This window comes from Lissotriton helveticus, chromosome 9 (assembly GCF_964261635.1).
Source record: "Lissotriton helveticus chromosome 9, aLisHel1.1, whole genome shotgun sequence".
Taxonomy (NCBI): domain Eukaryota; kingdom Metazoa; phylum Chordata; class Amphibia; order Caudata; family Salamandridae; genus Lissotriton; species Lissotriton helveticus.
Window position 1 is genome coordinate 565,401,940 of NC_136070.1, and position 15,109 is coordinate 565,417,048.

Here is a 15,109-nt window from a genome sequence, read left to right on the forward strand (position 1 = left end):
ATCAGGACTCTCGCAACCGCATTTTGCACCTGTTGGAGGGTTTTAAAAGTGGCTTCCGGAGCACCAAGAAACAGCGCATTCCCGTAATCAAGCCTTGATAGGATTAAACCACGCATCAAAAGCTTCCTTGCTGAATCAGGAAGCAGTGGTAGCACCTTGCGGGCTGACCGCAACAAGCCAAAACAAACCCCCGCGGTCATCCTGGCGTGGGTCCGAAAGGACAGATCTTCCTCCAACCACACTCCCAGTGACTTGATCTCCTTCTTGGGAGATGGTGGATCGCCAAGAGACCGGGGCCAACAGCTGGCGATAATGGAGGGACTGGCATTACCCAGGAGCATCAGCTCTGTTTTTCCTCCATTCAGCTTTAAAGCGGAACGAGACATCCAGCTATAGACATTGGCAAGGCAGTCATGTAAAACTTCCGGTTGTTCTGCCAACTGAGTGAGGCCCACAACCAGCTGAGTATCATCAGCGTAGCTGATGATCCTCACCCCTGAAGGGGCAACTACTCTTTCAAGTGGAGTCATGTAAGTATTGAATAAGGTAGGGCTCAACGATGAGCCCTGCGGTACTCCACATTGAAGAGCGAATGATGTCGACTGCTCTGCCCCTTCCCAGACTTGGTAGACCCGATTGGACAGAAAGGATTCCAACCATTTCAAGGCCATCCCCGAGACACCTACCTCTGACAGACGTTGGAGGAGCACCTGATGGCTCACGGTGTCAAAGGCAGCACTCAAGTCCAGGAGGATCACTGCCACTGACCCTCCTGTATCGAGAGTGCTCCTTGCTTCCTCCACCACTGCCAGCAGGGCCGTGTCCGTTCCGTGGCCGGGGCGAAATCCAGTCTGGGAGTCTCCCAACAGATGATTGGACTCCAAATAATAGGATAGCTGGCGATTGACCAACTTTTCTGCAACTTTGGAGAACCCAGGCAGCAATGAAATTGGCCTGAAGTTGGTCAAATTGGAAGAGTCCAATCCGGGTTTTCTCAACAAAGCTTTGACCACTGCCTTTTTCCATCTCTGGGGCACTGTTCCCTGAGAGAGCGAAAGATTAATAAGGTCAGTCAGTGGGGCAGGCACAGTGTTTGCCACAAGCTTGAGGAATTTCATGGGCACTGGGTCACTCGGAGATCCACTCTTCATCTCAGACAGTACCTTCAGAACCTCCTCCTCTGTAAAAGGGCCAAAAGAGGCGAGCTCGGCCGTACATCTTGCTGAATAGCCGGCCACCTCAGGACTTTGAGGGGTCACGGGCAGAGAAGACAGAATCTTCTCTATTTTTGAGTGGAAGAAGTTGGCTAGTTCTTCGCATTTTTCTTTAGGTTTGTCGTGCACGACTGGAGGGATCGGGGCCTTCAAAAGTTCTTTAAAAATTTTAAAAGATTCTCCTGGAGAATTACTAGCCCTCTCGATCTTGTCACTAAAGAAATTCCTTTTCGCATCCTTAAGTGCACTTTTATACTTCCTCATCTCTATTTTGTAATTTGCCCGACTTTCCTCCGTCTGCTCCCTTCTCCAAGCACGTTCAAGCCTTTTACTTGAAGTTCTAAAGGCCCTGAGCTCGGGGGTGTACCAGGGGGCAGAACCGGTTCTACTTTCCCTGACGAGTCTCCTTTTTTTTGGAATCAAAGAGTCCAAAGTATTCGTAAGCCAATCACTCATAAGTTGATCAGCGATGATAGGGTCAGCTACAGGGTGAGGACAGGTTCTAGACAGCTCTGCCACCCAGCTATCCACCGGCAGCTTCGACCAAAGTCGTTCTACAGTATATTGCCTAGGTGCAGGGTCTCTTCGGTTCCCCAGCTGCCATGTGAACGGAATGAAGTAATGATCCGTCCAGGGGAGAGCCAGCATCTGGAGGGCTTGCAGGTTCGCAGAGTTGGTAAAGACCGCATCAAGCTGATGGCCTCTATTGTGCGTAACTCCGATATTAGTAAGATGCAAGTCCAGTGCACCAAGAAGACTTTGTAGGTCTCTTGCAACTCCATCATTGGGGTCTTCAAAATGTAAATTAAAGTCCCCAAGTATAACAAAGTTGGAGGAGGCGGCAGCCAATGGAATTACCGCCTCAATAAGGGACTCTACAAAATTCCCCAACTTAGCGGGGGGCCGGTACACAAGGAGGCCGGAGATGGAAACAGTGGAAGAAATGCCCAAGGAGAATTGGCAGCCTTCAGAGTTGTTAATGTCACAATCTACCGCTTTGCATACAAATTTGTCTCTATACACAATGGCAACTCCGCCCCCTCTCCCATCCGGCCTATCAAGATGATAAATAAGGTATCCTGGAGGGAGAGCTTTGACAATATCAGGGCCGGAACACGCGGCCAACCACGTTTCCGTCAAAAACAGAGCATCCAGGCTATAGTCCAAAAGGAGGGAGTTAACCTCCGTAGCGTGACAGGGCAATGACCTGCAGTTAAGCAACGCCATAGTAAGAGAATTCCGATTCGTAGGGATGTTATGAGGGCGACACATAGGGCATTGTTTAAATGGCGTTCCCTCAGTCCAATAATAGCAACAGCTAGGATGTTTCGGCGCACGCAACGAGAACAAGTACTCCCCCGAATACCTGACGGAGGTGGAGGTGGACGAGGAGCCAACTAAATTGAGCAGAGTGATGTGCCCTCGGCCCGTCTGGGTCCGGACGGGCCCAGACGGGCTTAACTCTGGCGAAACTCCGGCGATATTCCGGTGATGACGCTGCGTGATGACGCTGCGCGTCGGCATGGCTGTCTTTATACACGCCTAGCGCTGAAGACTATCGCGCTAACCGCGCCGCCGGCAGTGTCCCCCCTCCCAAGATGGCCACCACAACGAGGCAATGGGCAGGGACCCGCGAAGAAACGCGGTGATGTACAGATTAGAGTGGGGGTAAGGTGGCAGCAGTGCGAGTCAGCGAGTGGCCTTATTAAAATCAAGGCAAAAGGTAAAAATTAAATTAAAACAAGATGAGCAAAACGGGGCTTTTAAAAATAGAATTAAATTGTGCAGGTCGCAGCAAGAGGCTGTGATGCGCGGGCTTTCTCAGCGTTCTGGTTTTCAGGTGTTAAGGGAACTCACCTGAAAGGCGCCTGCCTTTATACACGCCTAGCGCTGAAGACTATCGCGCTAACCGCGCCGCCGGCAGTGTCCCCCCTCCCAAGATGGCCACCACAACGAGGCAATGGGCAGGGACCCGCGAAGAAACGCGGTGATGTACAGATTAGAGTGGGGGTAAGGTGGCAGCAGTGCGAGTCAGCGAGTGGCCTTATTAAAATCAAGGCAAAAGGTAAAAATTAAATTAAAACAAGATGAGCAAAACGGGGCTTTTAAAAATAGAATTAAATTGTGCAGGTCGCAGCAAGAGGCTGTGATGCGCGGGCTTTCTCAGCGTTCTGGTTTTCAGGTGTTAAGGGAACTCACCTGAAAGGCGCCTGCCTTTATACACGCCTAGCGCTGAAGACTATCGCGCTAACCGCGCCGCCGGCAGTGTCCCCCCTCCCAAGATGGCCACCACAACGAGGCAATGGGCAGGGACCCGCGAAGAAACGCGGTGATGTACAGATTAGAGTGGGGGTAAGGTGGCAGCAGTGCGAGTCAGCGAGTGGCCTTATTAAAATCAAGGCAAAAGGTAAAAATTTAATTAAAACAAGATGAGCAAAACGGGGGCTTTTAAAAATAGAATTAAATTGTGCAGGTCGCAGCAAGAGGCTGTGATGCGCGGGCTTTCTCAGCGTTCTGGTTTTCAGGTGTTAAGGCTACAGAACCACACCTTTCCAACAAAGCACAACCTAATAAGTAATGTGTCACACTAAGCTAAAACCCTTCAGCACCTTGTGAAAGGTAGGACGTTTAAAAAATGTGATACAACAGACTGATTTATATGGAGAGCTAGCTTTCAGTTTTCCACTTTCATCACACTGGAAATTCAGAGCAAGCACTGCTAGAAATAAACCCAGATGTGCTATCTCATTGAACATCTTAGCAGCCACAGCCAACCGAAGCACCCCAATCCCACCAAAAACAAGAGATTATCAGACCTACAAAGCACCCCACAGTCAGAACCATGGGAGACATATTACAATGGCCAAAATTCAAGGTAGGAAAATAAACAGTCAGCAATAAATGTCAACAAAGGGGCTCTTTTTTTTCTTTATTTACCCAGCAGCGCATGTCCTATCCAGGCCGGGACCTTAAAACAAAATTCTCAAAACCTCAAAGGCAAATAAAGTGAACTCCTAATAATCAAAGGAAGAGTTTGTAAGAAATGTGAGCGTCAGACAGATCTGAGGTATCTCTAAAAACAAAGTGATGCTCAAGAGACCCTGCATCCTTTCCAGTCCCTCCTGCTCCAGTGTCCAAGGCTGCCTCAGTTCACACAGAGAATGTGTCATGGCATCAGTAATGCTTCATCTCAGCACTGGCAGCCTCACGTTGAGATGTTGTTTCCAGATTGGGGGTACAGCACTGGCCATCCCAGTAAATGGTGGTGATGATGCATGTTCTCCCAAAGTCCCTGTGAGGGAAATGGACGGTGCAACGCTATTTTTTGGCAACAATCAGTACTGCTGAAGGCACCAAACCTGTGGTAAGATAAAACACAAATTTAAGCAACAGGAATAGCAGCAACCTAACCACACACATTTAAGAGACCGCAATGTTAGGAGGCTAACCACACAAACTTGATAGACCAGAATGATAGCCTAACTACACAATCCCTCGGTAGCTACAGGAGTCAATGGGCTTCTCTTTGCCTTGTCCCACAAGAAAATGCTTCCTACATGAATACTTATTCTTTCTGTTTGCAATCATAAGAGGCAGAGAAGGGATACATCAGGTGGTTGCAACATCAGGCTTATTGATTCTTAGAAAGGGGAAATATGCCTCGATACATAGGGATGAGATATGGCCACAAACAATATTACAGCATCTTAAAAATAGGAACTAGATTTCAGAGAATACTGATGCTCTGCCAAATGTTATCCTACAGTGTGTACGTCAGAGTGGCTTTGGGGAATACTCAAGAGTGCTCCGGCCTTTGGCTGTAGTGGTAACTAAACTCTCGCAAGTGCCTGAAAATTTGACAAGGCTTACATATGAAGGGACTACGAACAAAAATTTGGTCCCAGATCAACCTTTGGTAACATGTTTGGAATATAAGGAGTCAAGATAGGCCAATAAATAGCATAGTAAACGTAATAACTTAATGGCCAAATTAAAATGTTGCCCTAAAGGTGTATTACTCCCAAACCCACAAACCAAACAACTAGGACCCTGGCAAAGTTTCTGGCGCTCCCTCTGTGTTCTCAGCAGTGATGTTTTGGTGATCCTGTCTCCAGTAAGAGACAGTCCCAATTATTTTAAGTCGCTGTAGTCTCTTGACAAGGGTAAGCAGACAGGTCGGCAAGCACCACTCAAAGGCGATTCAAACTTTTTATTTCATTTAGTCCTCTGCTGAGGTCAACAAAATTATAAAAGATACATTCTGTTAAAACCGTGAAAATATAACTACATCAATACAGTTTTGAAAAACTTTTTAAAAATGCATACAAGTTATAACAGACAAATTCATCAGGTGGTAAATCAAAAAGCAATGTAAGCCCTTGTACTGCGATTACTTTGTATCTGATATGGATAGGGTTTAAATACCGACGTCAGGCCCCGATCAGTGCCAGATTTGGACGTTCAAACAGTACATGTGGTAAGTCTTGCACTCCTCTATCACACAAGTCACAAGTGCTGGTAGGATTTTCACAGGTGTGCCATTTAGATGTGAAAACTTATAATAGTAAAATCCCTAGCTGCAATAGAATGATACAACGTCGGACCCTCTGATCCAAGGTAAAACAAATATATCGTTGCTGGATTTTATATTCTAATGATTCTGCATACTGTGCATAATGTTTTAGTTGAGAGCAGTGTTTCACATCAGTCATAACAATCTCAGGGTCAGGTGTTTTAAGAAAAGCCTCAAAGGAGCGGGTGTCCAGCATACAACTGGTAAAACTGTTTTTGGTACGACGAGATGGACTATCTGGGTTGAGCCTATAGTGTCCATTACTTTGATCTAACCATGTCCTTTCCTTCACTTTGAACAAACCATTTACATCACACCAAGCCTGTCAATTCTGGAAAAAGTCAAACTCAGAAGCACTTGCCCTCCTTGACTATGTAGGAACGTCAGAGCAACCCCAATATATTCGGTTCCAAAAAAGTTTAAAAGCTTCTTCACGCCGCATACTTTCATTCTCCCGTTTGTATCACAGCATGAAATCTTGTTACCGAGAAGCACACAGCTGTTGGCAAAACCCAGACAGAATTACAGAAAGCATTCTAGTTTGTACCCAATTTCAAAAGTTTAAAACAAAAAATATGGTTGGTGTCCAAGTGCCATAAAACACATGCCTTTGTAACTCAGTAGGATAACAAGCATTAAGTAAGACATACAAAAAGGTCTTTCTGGCGGCTGAAAAAGCAAGTTCAAACTGTTTGCATCCGCCTTAGAAGCTGCCACTATTTATCCATGCTTACACCCGCCAAGTACTCACGCAATAGCTTAGATAACTTTCTAAGAATAAAAGCACCAAGAATCATCAGTTATTGGCCACGACTGCTCCTGAGCCTTCGTGTCAAGTGGCATGTCCACCTGCAAACCTTTGGTCTGTTTTATTCTGTCTTAAAACTCACTTCTTTTGACCAGGTGGTTTCACTCTCCCTTGCCTTAAAGCCTTCAGATCTGCATTACACCAGCCAAGGCAGCATGGCAGCTTATTTACTTCAGTGAGTTCTCTATTGAGAGTCTATCTCGGAAGCATCTGTTCCCAACTCCTTGGAGATAGGCCTTGTCACCTCTTTCAAATTCTTCGCTACCAAGATGTCCAACGATTGCACACACCTGCTACTTCCTGACAAATGTACCGGGGGTGTGGAATATACATCTCCCAACGCCCAAGCCAGGTGGATTTCTCTGGGAGCAAGAAGATTTTAAGTCTTCTTTGTTCGAAGGACAACTAGACGTAGAGCTCTGACAACGTACTTTCACAGCAGACAGATGCAGTGGGCCAAGAATAATAGCACAGTGTAAACAACGAGATTTTTTTTCCAGTCTACTGTGAGAATAAGGTACAGCAAAATAAAAAGCATGACTAACTTCCTTTCAGGAGTCTACAACTCGTTACATTCCTACATGTGGCTTACTAAAAACAACCTAACCAATATGCCAAATCTCATGTTCCAGTTTAATTCGTCCACATCTAACATAAAACAGGAGAGACGTAAAACAGTACTATGGAGGGGAAAACAAAACTGGAGACCAAGCAGATGTAAGACCAGAGACTAAGCACAGTGTAATAAGATCAAAATCTGGTGCTGCACCCACTCAAATACCCATGCACCCAGTCACAGATCCACTCAGACTCATGCAGTGAGTGTGGCTCAATGGTTAGAGCGGCAGACCCTGATGCAGAGTTCTGGCTCAGGACCAAGGTTCAATTCCCGCCTGGGCGGGTCTTGGGCTCAATTTCCTCAGACCTGACAATTCTCGCCTCGGTGCCTATTCTAATCATGGGCCCCACGCTGCAACTCTGGGCAATAGCTTGCTTAACCTCCACACCGGCCCCAACAGCGCTAGGATGCCTGGCTTCACCCTGAGGGTGCCCAGGAGTGGACACTTCACAGGGAAAGCCAGGAAGGGTTCCACAGCGGTATGAGTAATAGCGCCAGGAAACCGCTTGGTGGCAGTGCGCTCTACAAATACCTTGACATTTTTACATATCCACTCACTAACTGATGCAGTCAGTGACAGAACCCCTGAGAAACTTATGCACTCATTTACAGACCCACTCAGAGACTCACACACTCACTCACAAACCCACTCAGACATTCTCTCAGGCACTCATGCACCGACGTAGACACCTACTCTAACAGGCACAGAATCACTTACAGTCACACACTCACCCCTACATCCATTGAGACACTTCTACAGCCTCTCCCAGACCAAAGGTAACTAGAGTGGGTCACACTGCTGCAGGGTTGAAACTGCCTGGCTTGGCCCAGAGCTCTACCTAGTGTCTGCACCAGCAGTAACTCCTCAGCAGAAGGCACGTCAGGCCACATTTACAATGCTTTGTGGAACCTCCTTCGCTCTCCAAGCTGCGGTCTTCGTCTGACAGTCCAGTACAACCTCTGCCCTTTGGAAAGCATCAACCTGCTGTTCCCAGCAACTGCCTTCATGGCACATCTCCCATGATCCTGTCCTCTGATACCACAGAAGCCCTCACCCTTCTTTGGTCCATGATGAAGCTGCAGCACACACCCCTCTTCTCCTTTTATAATGCTGAGCTACTCATCCCCTGCCCCAATCTTTCCAGCATTTTTCTCGCTATTCCCATTAAGCCAGCCTCTGTATTGTTTCTAATCAACCAGCTACCTGAGCAGGTCTTAATGGTGTGCCTGCAGGGGACATCTGCACTCTGTAAGCATGCCCTTTCTGGAGACATGCCCGTCTCTACAGGGTGTGTGTTTTCTACAGGGTTAATGTGTTATCTATAGGATGAGTGGGTTCCTTAGGCCAGGTTACTGACCAGGGTTTTGAACTTTGTATAGAACTCTTTCGAGCTTCAAACTCTGGTCCTCCATGGAGAGGATTCTGCTGCACTCGCCACTTTACCAGCACCCGTGCCAGAAATAAAAACAGAAGACAGGAAAGAAAGCTGGCTAAAACACACACAGCAAGAAGGGACAGGCCATAAGAAATGAGACTCTGATGGCAGAAAAATAACGGATAGATCAAATTGAAATTAATTAAAAGAAAAAAAAGAAAAGATATCAGCAAAAACAAGGCGAAAACAATAGGGCAGAATGCAGACCAAAGAACCATTGAGGGTAAGAGTCTTGTTTGCAACCTGCAGGTCATTGGTTCCAGTTGCTCCAAGTTAGTTTAATGGGTAATTACTAATTGTTGAGATCCATGTTCTGTCTGCTGGTTTGCTTCTGCGCAACACAGTATGCAGCGGGTAACATATGTGCTTCTATGCTGCACAGTATGCTTTATGCCGGCAGTGACACATCTGCTTCTGTACTGCAGTATGCAGGCAGCGACACCGGCTTCTGTGCTGCACAGTATGCTCTGGAGGCAGGAAATTACTTATAGTTCTGTACAGCACAGTAAGCAGGCAGTGGTGCATCCGCTACTGCGCTGCACAGTATGCAGCCGGTAACATCTGCTTCTATGCTGCCAGTGATATTTGCCTCTATGCTGCACAGTATGCTGTGGGTGACATCTGCTTTTATGCTGCACAGTATTCTCTATTCGGGCGCAACACATCCGCTTCTGTACTGCAGTATGCAGGCGCTGACATCAGCTTCTGTGCTGCACAGTATGCGCTGAAGGCAGGCGATGACCTCTACGTCTGTACTGCACAATAAAAAGTAAGTGAGGCATCTGTCTCTCCGCTGCACAGTACGCAGCCGGTAACATCTGCTTCTATGCAGCACAGTATGATATATGAAGGCGGTGACATCTGCTTCATTACTGCACAGTATGCACTGGAGGCAGGCAATTACTTCAGCTTCTGTACTGCACAATAACCAGACGGTGGTGCATCTGCTTCTGTGCTACACCGTACGCAGGAAGGAACATCTCTATCTGCGACTTATTGTGTGATCCTTGGTCTTCAATCGAGCCAGTGGATTTCATTTTATAGCACACAGTGACAGCACATCCGGACGGCATAATAAAATAGTACCGCAGCACTTCCCCTATTGACACTTGCAATTTGACCTGGGAGTTTGAGCACAATCAGAAACACGGTAAAGAATTCTTAGCATCACTTAAACATGTGCATTTATCTGTAAATGTATCTACTTAAGAGAACCGTGAGCACCATTCAGGTTACATACTCTAATTCTAGTGAGGAAGCTCTGTGGGCTAATGCACCTGCTGCAGAGTTTTGAGCTAACCTCATGGTCACCAGTTCTAATCGTAGTACTGAGTGGGTCAATGCACCTATTGCATTTGTTGGTGTGTATCCTTTAGTTGCTGGATTTCAATCATAGTGAAACAGATGCCCTACCTGCACTACGAGCTCTATATCAATAATAAGCCTGGGCAGAGTTCGCAGAGTTCTGATTAAGGTACATGGAGTGCCACGAGAGGCGGAGTGGGTTACCTCACGCCCTTCGCACTGATTTTCAGTGCCGGGTGTTTGTCCCGCGTTGTAAAATCAGCACGAACGGCATCTCACACAGTGCAAGAGGGCGCTGCTTCTTTCTTCCTCCCGAATAGAAGTGCTTCTCGAGCGGCAGTGTCCTCAACGCGAACAGAAGGTGTGTCAATGCGAGTGGTAGCGACCACACGCCTTGAGAAATCTTGCAGGGAAGTAGTCTAGAGTTGGGTTTTCTTCCCTCGCTCTCGCCAACTTACCATTGACGAGTGCGAGCGAGAAAAAGTTTTGGGAACTATCAGCTAGATTCATCAAGCTCAATTGCGCTCGAAAAGGGCCAGATTCTGAGAATCTGGCCCTTTGCGAGTGCAATTTTTGCATTTGGGATTCATAATCCCAAATGCAAAATTCGCTAATAAAGAATTCGCACATTTGCGAGGAAATGCATTTAAGGAATCTCTATTTGAGATTCCTTAAATGCAATTCATTAACCATTTCTACATTGCGAATTCGCTATTTTTGGTCGCTATTTACCACGAAGTCTGACTTCGTGGTAAATAGCGAAAAAATAGAAAAAAGCACTTTAGTGCATTTTTCTCAATTGCATGTTACACACACACATGTCCTTTGGACATGTGTGTGCGCAACACCTGTGTAAATTTACATTTCAGGGGTGCTACAGGGTGTCCTTTGGACACCCTGGCACCCTTGAAATCGCAATCTTATTTGCGATTAGCTAATTGCTAATCGCAAATAAGGAATAACTCCCCATGCATTCCTATGGGCCTTTAGGCCCATAGGAATGCATGGGGAGTTATTCAAAGGCCCATAGGAATGCATGGGGAGTTATTCCTTATTTGCGATTAGCAATTAGCTAATCGCAAATAAGGAATCAGTGGGAATCGCAATAAATATTGCGATTCCTACATGAATCCCGTTTTGCGAGTCTGTAATAGCGATTCCTTATGAATCGCTATTATAGACTCGCAAAACGGGTCTTTCATGAATCTAGCTGTATGCAGGTACCGCGGAGCGCAGAGTGCGAAAACCTCCGTGAAAGGGGCGGACTTCTCCGCCCAGTCTTTAATCGATAGATCCCTGGGATTATAAAGTATCATTTTAAAAAGTAAATATATGTTCTAAAATGAACCACGTCGCAATCAAGTCCACTTCAAATTTCTCTCCGATATATTTTCCCATTTAAAAAAAATCAAGTTTTAATTTAAAACTGTTGCAAAGCATTCGTTTTAATTGCAGTTCCAATAAAACAAAAGACTAATCCTAGCAATTTCTGTATGGTAGCGGAGCTAATTGATTTATAGAGTACAGTGACAAGTGAACTTCTTTACAGGGCAAGTACGTTTGTAAAGGTTTATGTCCCACTGACAAATACTTTTTTTTTAAATTCCACACCCCAGGGTACCATTCAGCAGTTGCAAGCCTTTCTAGACACTAAAAACATTTGTTGTCCCCTATTCAATCTGATTTTACATTAGTACTAAAAAATTGTCTTTTTAGGTTTCTGGGTAGACACCATTCTTCCATCTCAGAGGGAGCCGCCTAATTACTTGTGCTTCTGAAGCGCCGTGTGGCCTTTCACACAGCGAACTACACTATATAATTGTTGTCAGCTTCCTGTCCGATCCTTCACAAGACCCAGAAATATGCAAGATTCTATCCCGATAGGTCTCCCATCGGGGACCTTCAACAGATGCTGACCAGCTTTTAATCCTGGATGACAGAAAAAGCCTTACAGCTGAACAACTTCAAAGCAAAGGTTATTTTTGAAGTTTTAGGCAGATCTGCACTGAGAGCCCTGAACCCCCTAAAATTTCGGCTTCTGGATTCCTCTGATTGAAGAAGGGAAGAATCTTATTTTCTGTCTCGACGCCGGATGCATTTCTTGCCCAGCAAGTCAACCTCTTTGTTAAAGGCTTTTTTACTATCTTCTTACTCTCCATTTTTGAAAACATTCCCTTGTGGTGGGAGCCACATTTATTAACTGTGACAATTGTAACACATTTTATTTCGGCCTTCCTAAATGACTGCGTCCGAGGCTGCAAGAACACAAAACATTGCTGTGCTTCCTATATTTGCCCTAGCCACTAAAGATCATGTCTCAACTGGGCACCATTCATTACAACGGCTTCCAATAGTGGGTTGTGCTGGTTTTAAGTCTGTTTGCTCGTCTTTCAAGAGCTTGTGACAGCTGGCCCCAAACTTTCCAGTCACTGAAATGTGCCCCTCCCGCTCTTAACCCACAAGTTCTCCTGAAGGTGCTTAAGGTCAGTCTCCTTAACTGAAGAGGTCTTTGCTTTTTGGTTCTGGACCCAACTTTCTGGTGCTCCTTACCTCTTAACATACGTCTCTCTGCCTCAGACTATCTTCAAGAGAAAATTGAAGACTATTCTGACGGTTTAGGCTGTGTTTTTAAGATCTGCACTATGCCACCTTGTTGGGCGGTGTGCGCTGTCAGACAGTGAGCCTGGTGGGACATGCCCAAAGGTGGTGATCCACTGCTACGTTTGTTCCAGATGAAAGAACTGTGTAAGCCAGTTGGGCCTTGCCTAGCTTTTGAACAGGAAGTCTGTGCTCCCTGGCATGGAAGCTCATCTGGAAGTAGAGACCATGAAGAAACCTTGAACGGCACCATTTACCTGAGTGGGGACATTGTTGTTTTGAAAGTGAGTTTTTGGGGTTTAGAAACTTTAAAAAAAAATTCTGTCCTATTATAACCGCACACTCTGCCGCTGGGCTTCAGTAAACTAAGTTACTCAGTTCTACTCAGAGCTGGGAGCCATTGAAACAGGAAGCAGACACAATCATTTTTGAATGGCACCGTTGATCCATTCACTGGAACCTCAAAGACTACCTGGGACCACTGCAGGAAAAGACAATAGAAAACCAGAGGTTCTAATAGTCGAGCCAAACAGTCAAGAAGACTAGTACTGATCATGCAGCCAGCGTTACTGAAAATCTCGAGCCTATAATGCTATAAAAATGTTTGGGGCCGAATTGGAGTCCCAGAAATACCTCCAATTTTTTTCTGTATTGTTTTACTTACCTATAAATACAAAATTACTATTCCACTTTAAAAATTTAGCACTGTCTGTACATTGAGTATGACAGCGCTCACTCAGAATATTGCCAAGTAATCAGACTGTCTCCAGAACCCCAAGAAAGGGACTGACTGGTATGGATGCATATGTTCAGGGCAAAGAAAACAAACTCTCTCACAAAACACTGTGTTTATCCAGTATTATGGGTGTCTTTCATAGATTCACATGCCTGAATCATTTCCCTGTCGTCGAGACGGGAGTTTACGGGACATAGAAAAGTAATGTCCTATAGACATACATAGAGAATAGTAGGCCTAGAGGCCTCACCTTAGTAACATATCCATGTCCTTTTGTAAAAAGGACCAAACTATAGATAAGAGCCAATCAGCTGCCACCTCCCTCTAGAACCTTCCTGTCAGGAGCCTCAGTCCCTCAGGTTTTCTACCGCACGTTGTGCTAAGGGAGTCTCCTCTGAGCTCTGCTCAGAATCTGTGTTTTTGCACTTTAATAAATAACTTTGTTGTCAAGGATTCTTTTCTACTATGGATTATCTTCAAATACATTCTTTAAAGAAGGTCTGATAAGGAAAGACTGCAAGGTATGTCGCACTTTCTCAAGTAAGTTTTTTGAGAGGTCGTGAAGGGCGACTTTTAATATGGTGTCAAACTCTAAGACCAGAAAGGAGGTTTTTTATTTTCTCCAATGAAAGTGATGAGGCGTTGACCTCAACATCTAGGAGATCTCAAAAGAGAAGAAAATCTCCTCAAACTCATTCCTCAGGGGAACGTCCTGAGAAGGCCCTCAAAAAGACCCCTCATGGGTCTTCTGGGCGCAGTTCTTCAAAATCTCCTCACTCTGTGAATAAGGAGAGTAAAGGACTTGCTTTTGGAGAAAAATCATGTGAAAAAGACGACTTCGGAGTCGTCAAAATCACCTCCTCTGGTCATAGGACCCTTCAGGAAGGCGTCTTCTAACTCCTGAGGTAAAGACTAAAAAGCCAACATCGTCAACAGGATCGTCGATGAAGAAGCCATCATCATTGCCTATTACAGCCTCTACGACGGCTCGTCTACGGCGGCTCGTCGACGACGACGACCTAGTCTATGGCTGCTCGTCTACGACGGCCTGTTTACGGCGTCGACGATGGCCTCATCTACGATGGACTCATCTACGATGGCCTCGTCTACGATGGACTCGTCTACGATGGTTTGTTTACGATGGCTCGTCTATGACTCCTCGTCTACGCCGGCCTGTTTAAGGCGTCGACGATGGCCTCTTCTACGATGGCCTCGTCGACGACGGCCTCGTCTATGACTGCTTGTCTACGACGGCCTGACTACGGCGTCGACGATGGCCTCGTCTACGAAGGCCTCGTCTACGATGGCCTCATCTATGAGGGCTCGTCTTCGATGGCTCGTCTACGACAGCCTTTCTACGGCTTCGACGAGGGCCTCGTCTACAATGGCCTCGTCTAAGATGGCCTTATCTACGATGGCTCCTCTACGATGGCTCCTCTACGACGGCGTCGTCGAGGATGGCCTCGTCTATGACGGATCGTCTATGGCGTCGTCTACGACGGCCTCGTCTATGACTGCTCGTCTACGACAGCATAGTCTATGACAGCGATCTCTTCGACGTGCTCGTCGACGAGGGAAATTCCGATAATTCTGGAATCTCTTATAATGTGGTAGAGAGGGCTGCTCAATGTTTTAAGATCTCAATGATCTCTCAAGAACAGGTCTGCTTCTTGTATGAATTCAAAGAACCTCTCAAGAAGGCAGTAAGGTCAATACCGATTATCGATTACCTATAGTCAGAAGGGGTAAAGGTCATGCAGAACCCCTCCTTTGTATCACCAGTGATCCCTCAGTTGGATAAGAAGTATAGAGCGCCAGAT

The 15,109-nt window shown here is 46.0% G+C and overlaps 1 protein-coding gene across 1 annotated transcript in view; it reads right to left on the reverse strand.

Moving 5' to 3' along the window:
- Window positions 1-4,112: 4,112 nt before the first annotated feature.
- The window catches only part of UBXN1 (UBX domain protein 1), an 88,421-nt gene continuing 77,424 nt past the window's right edge, over window positions 4,113-15,109 (reverse strand). Inside the window, exon 10 of the mRNA XM_078660483.1 lies at window positions 4,113-4,573. Within this exon, the coding sequence (XP_078516609.1) occupies window positions 4,533-4,573 (41 nt within the window). The 3' untranslated portion in view covers window positions 4,113-4,532. The remainder of the gene's footprint in view (window positions 4,574-15,109) is intronic.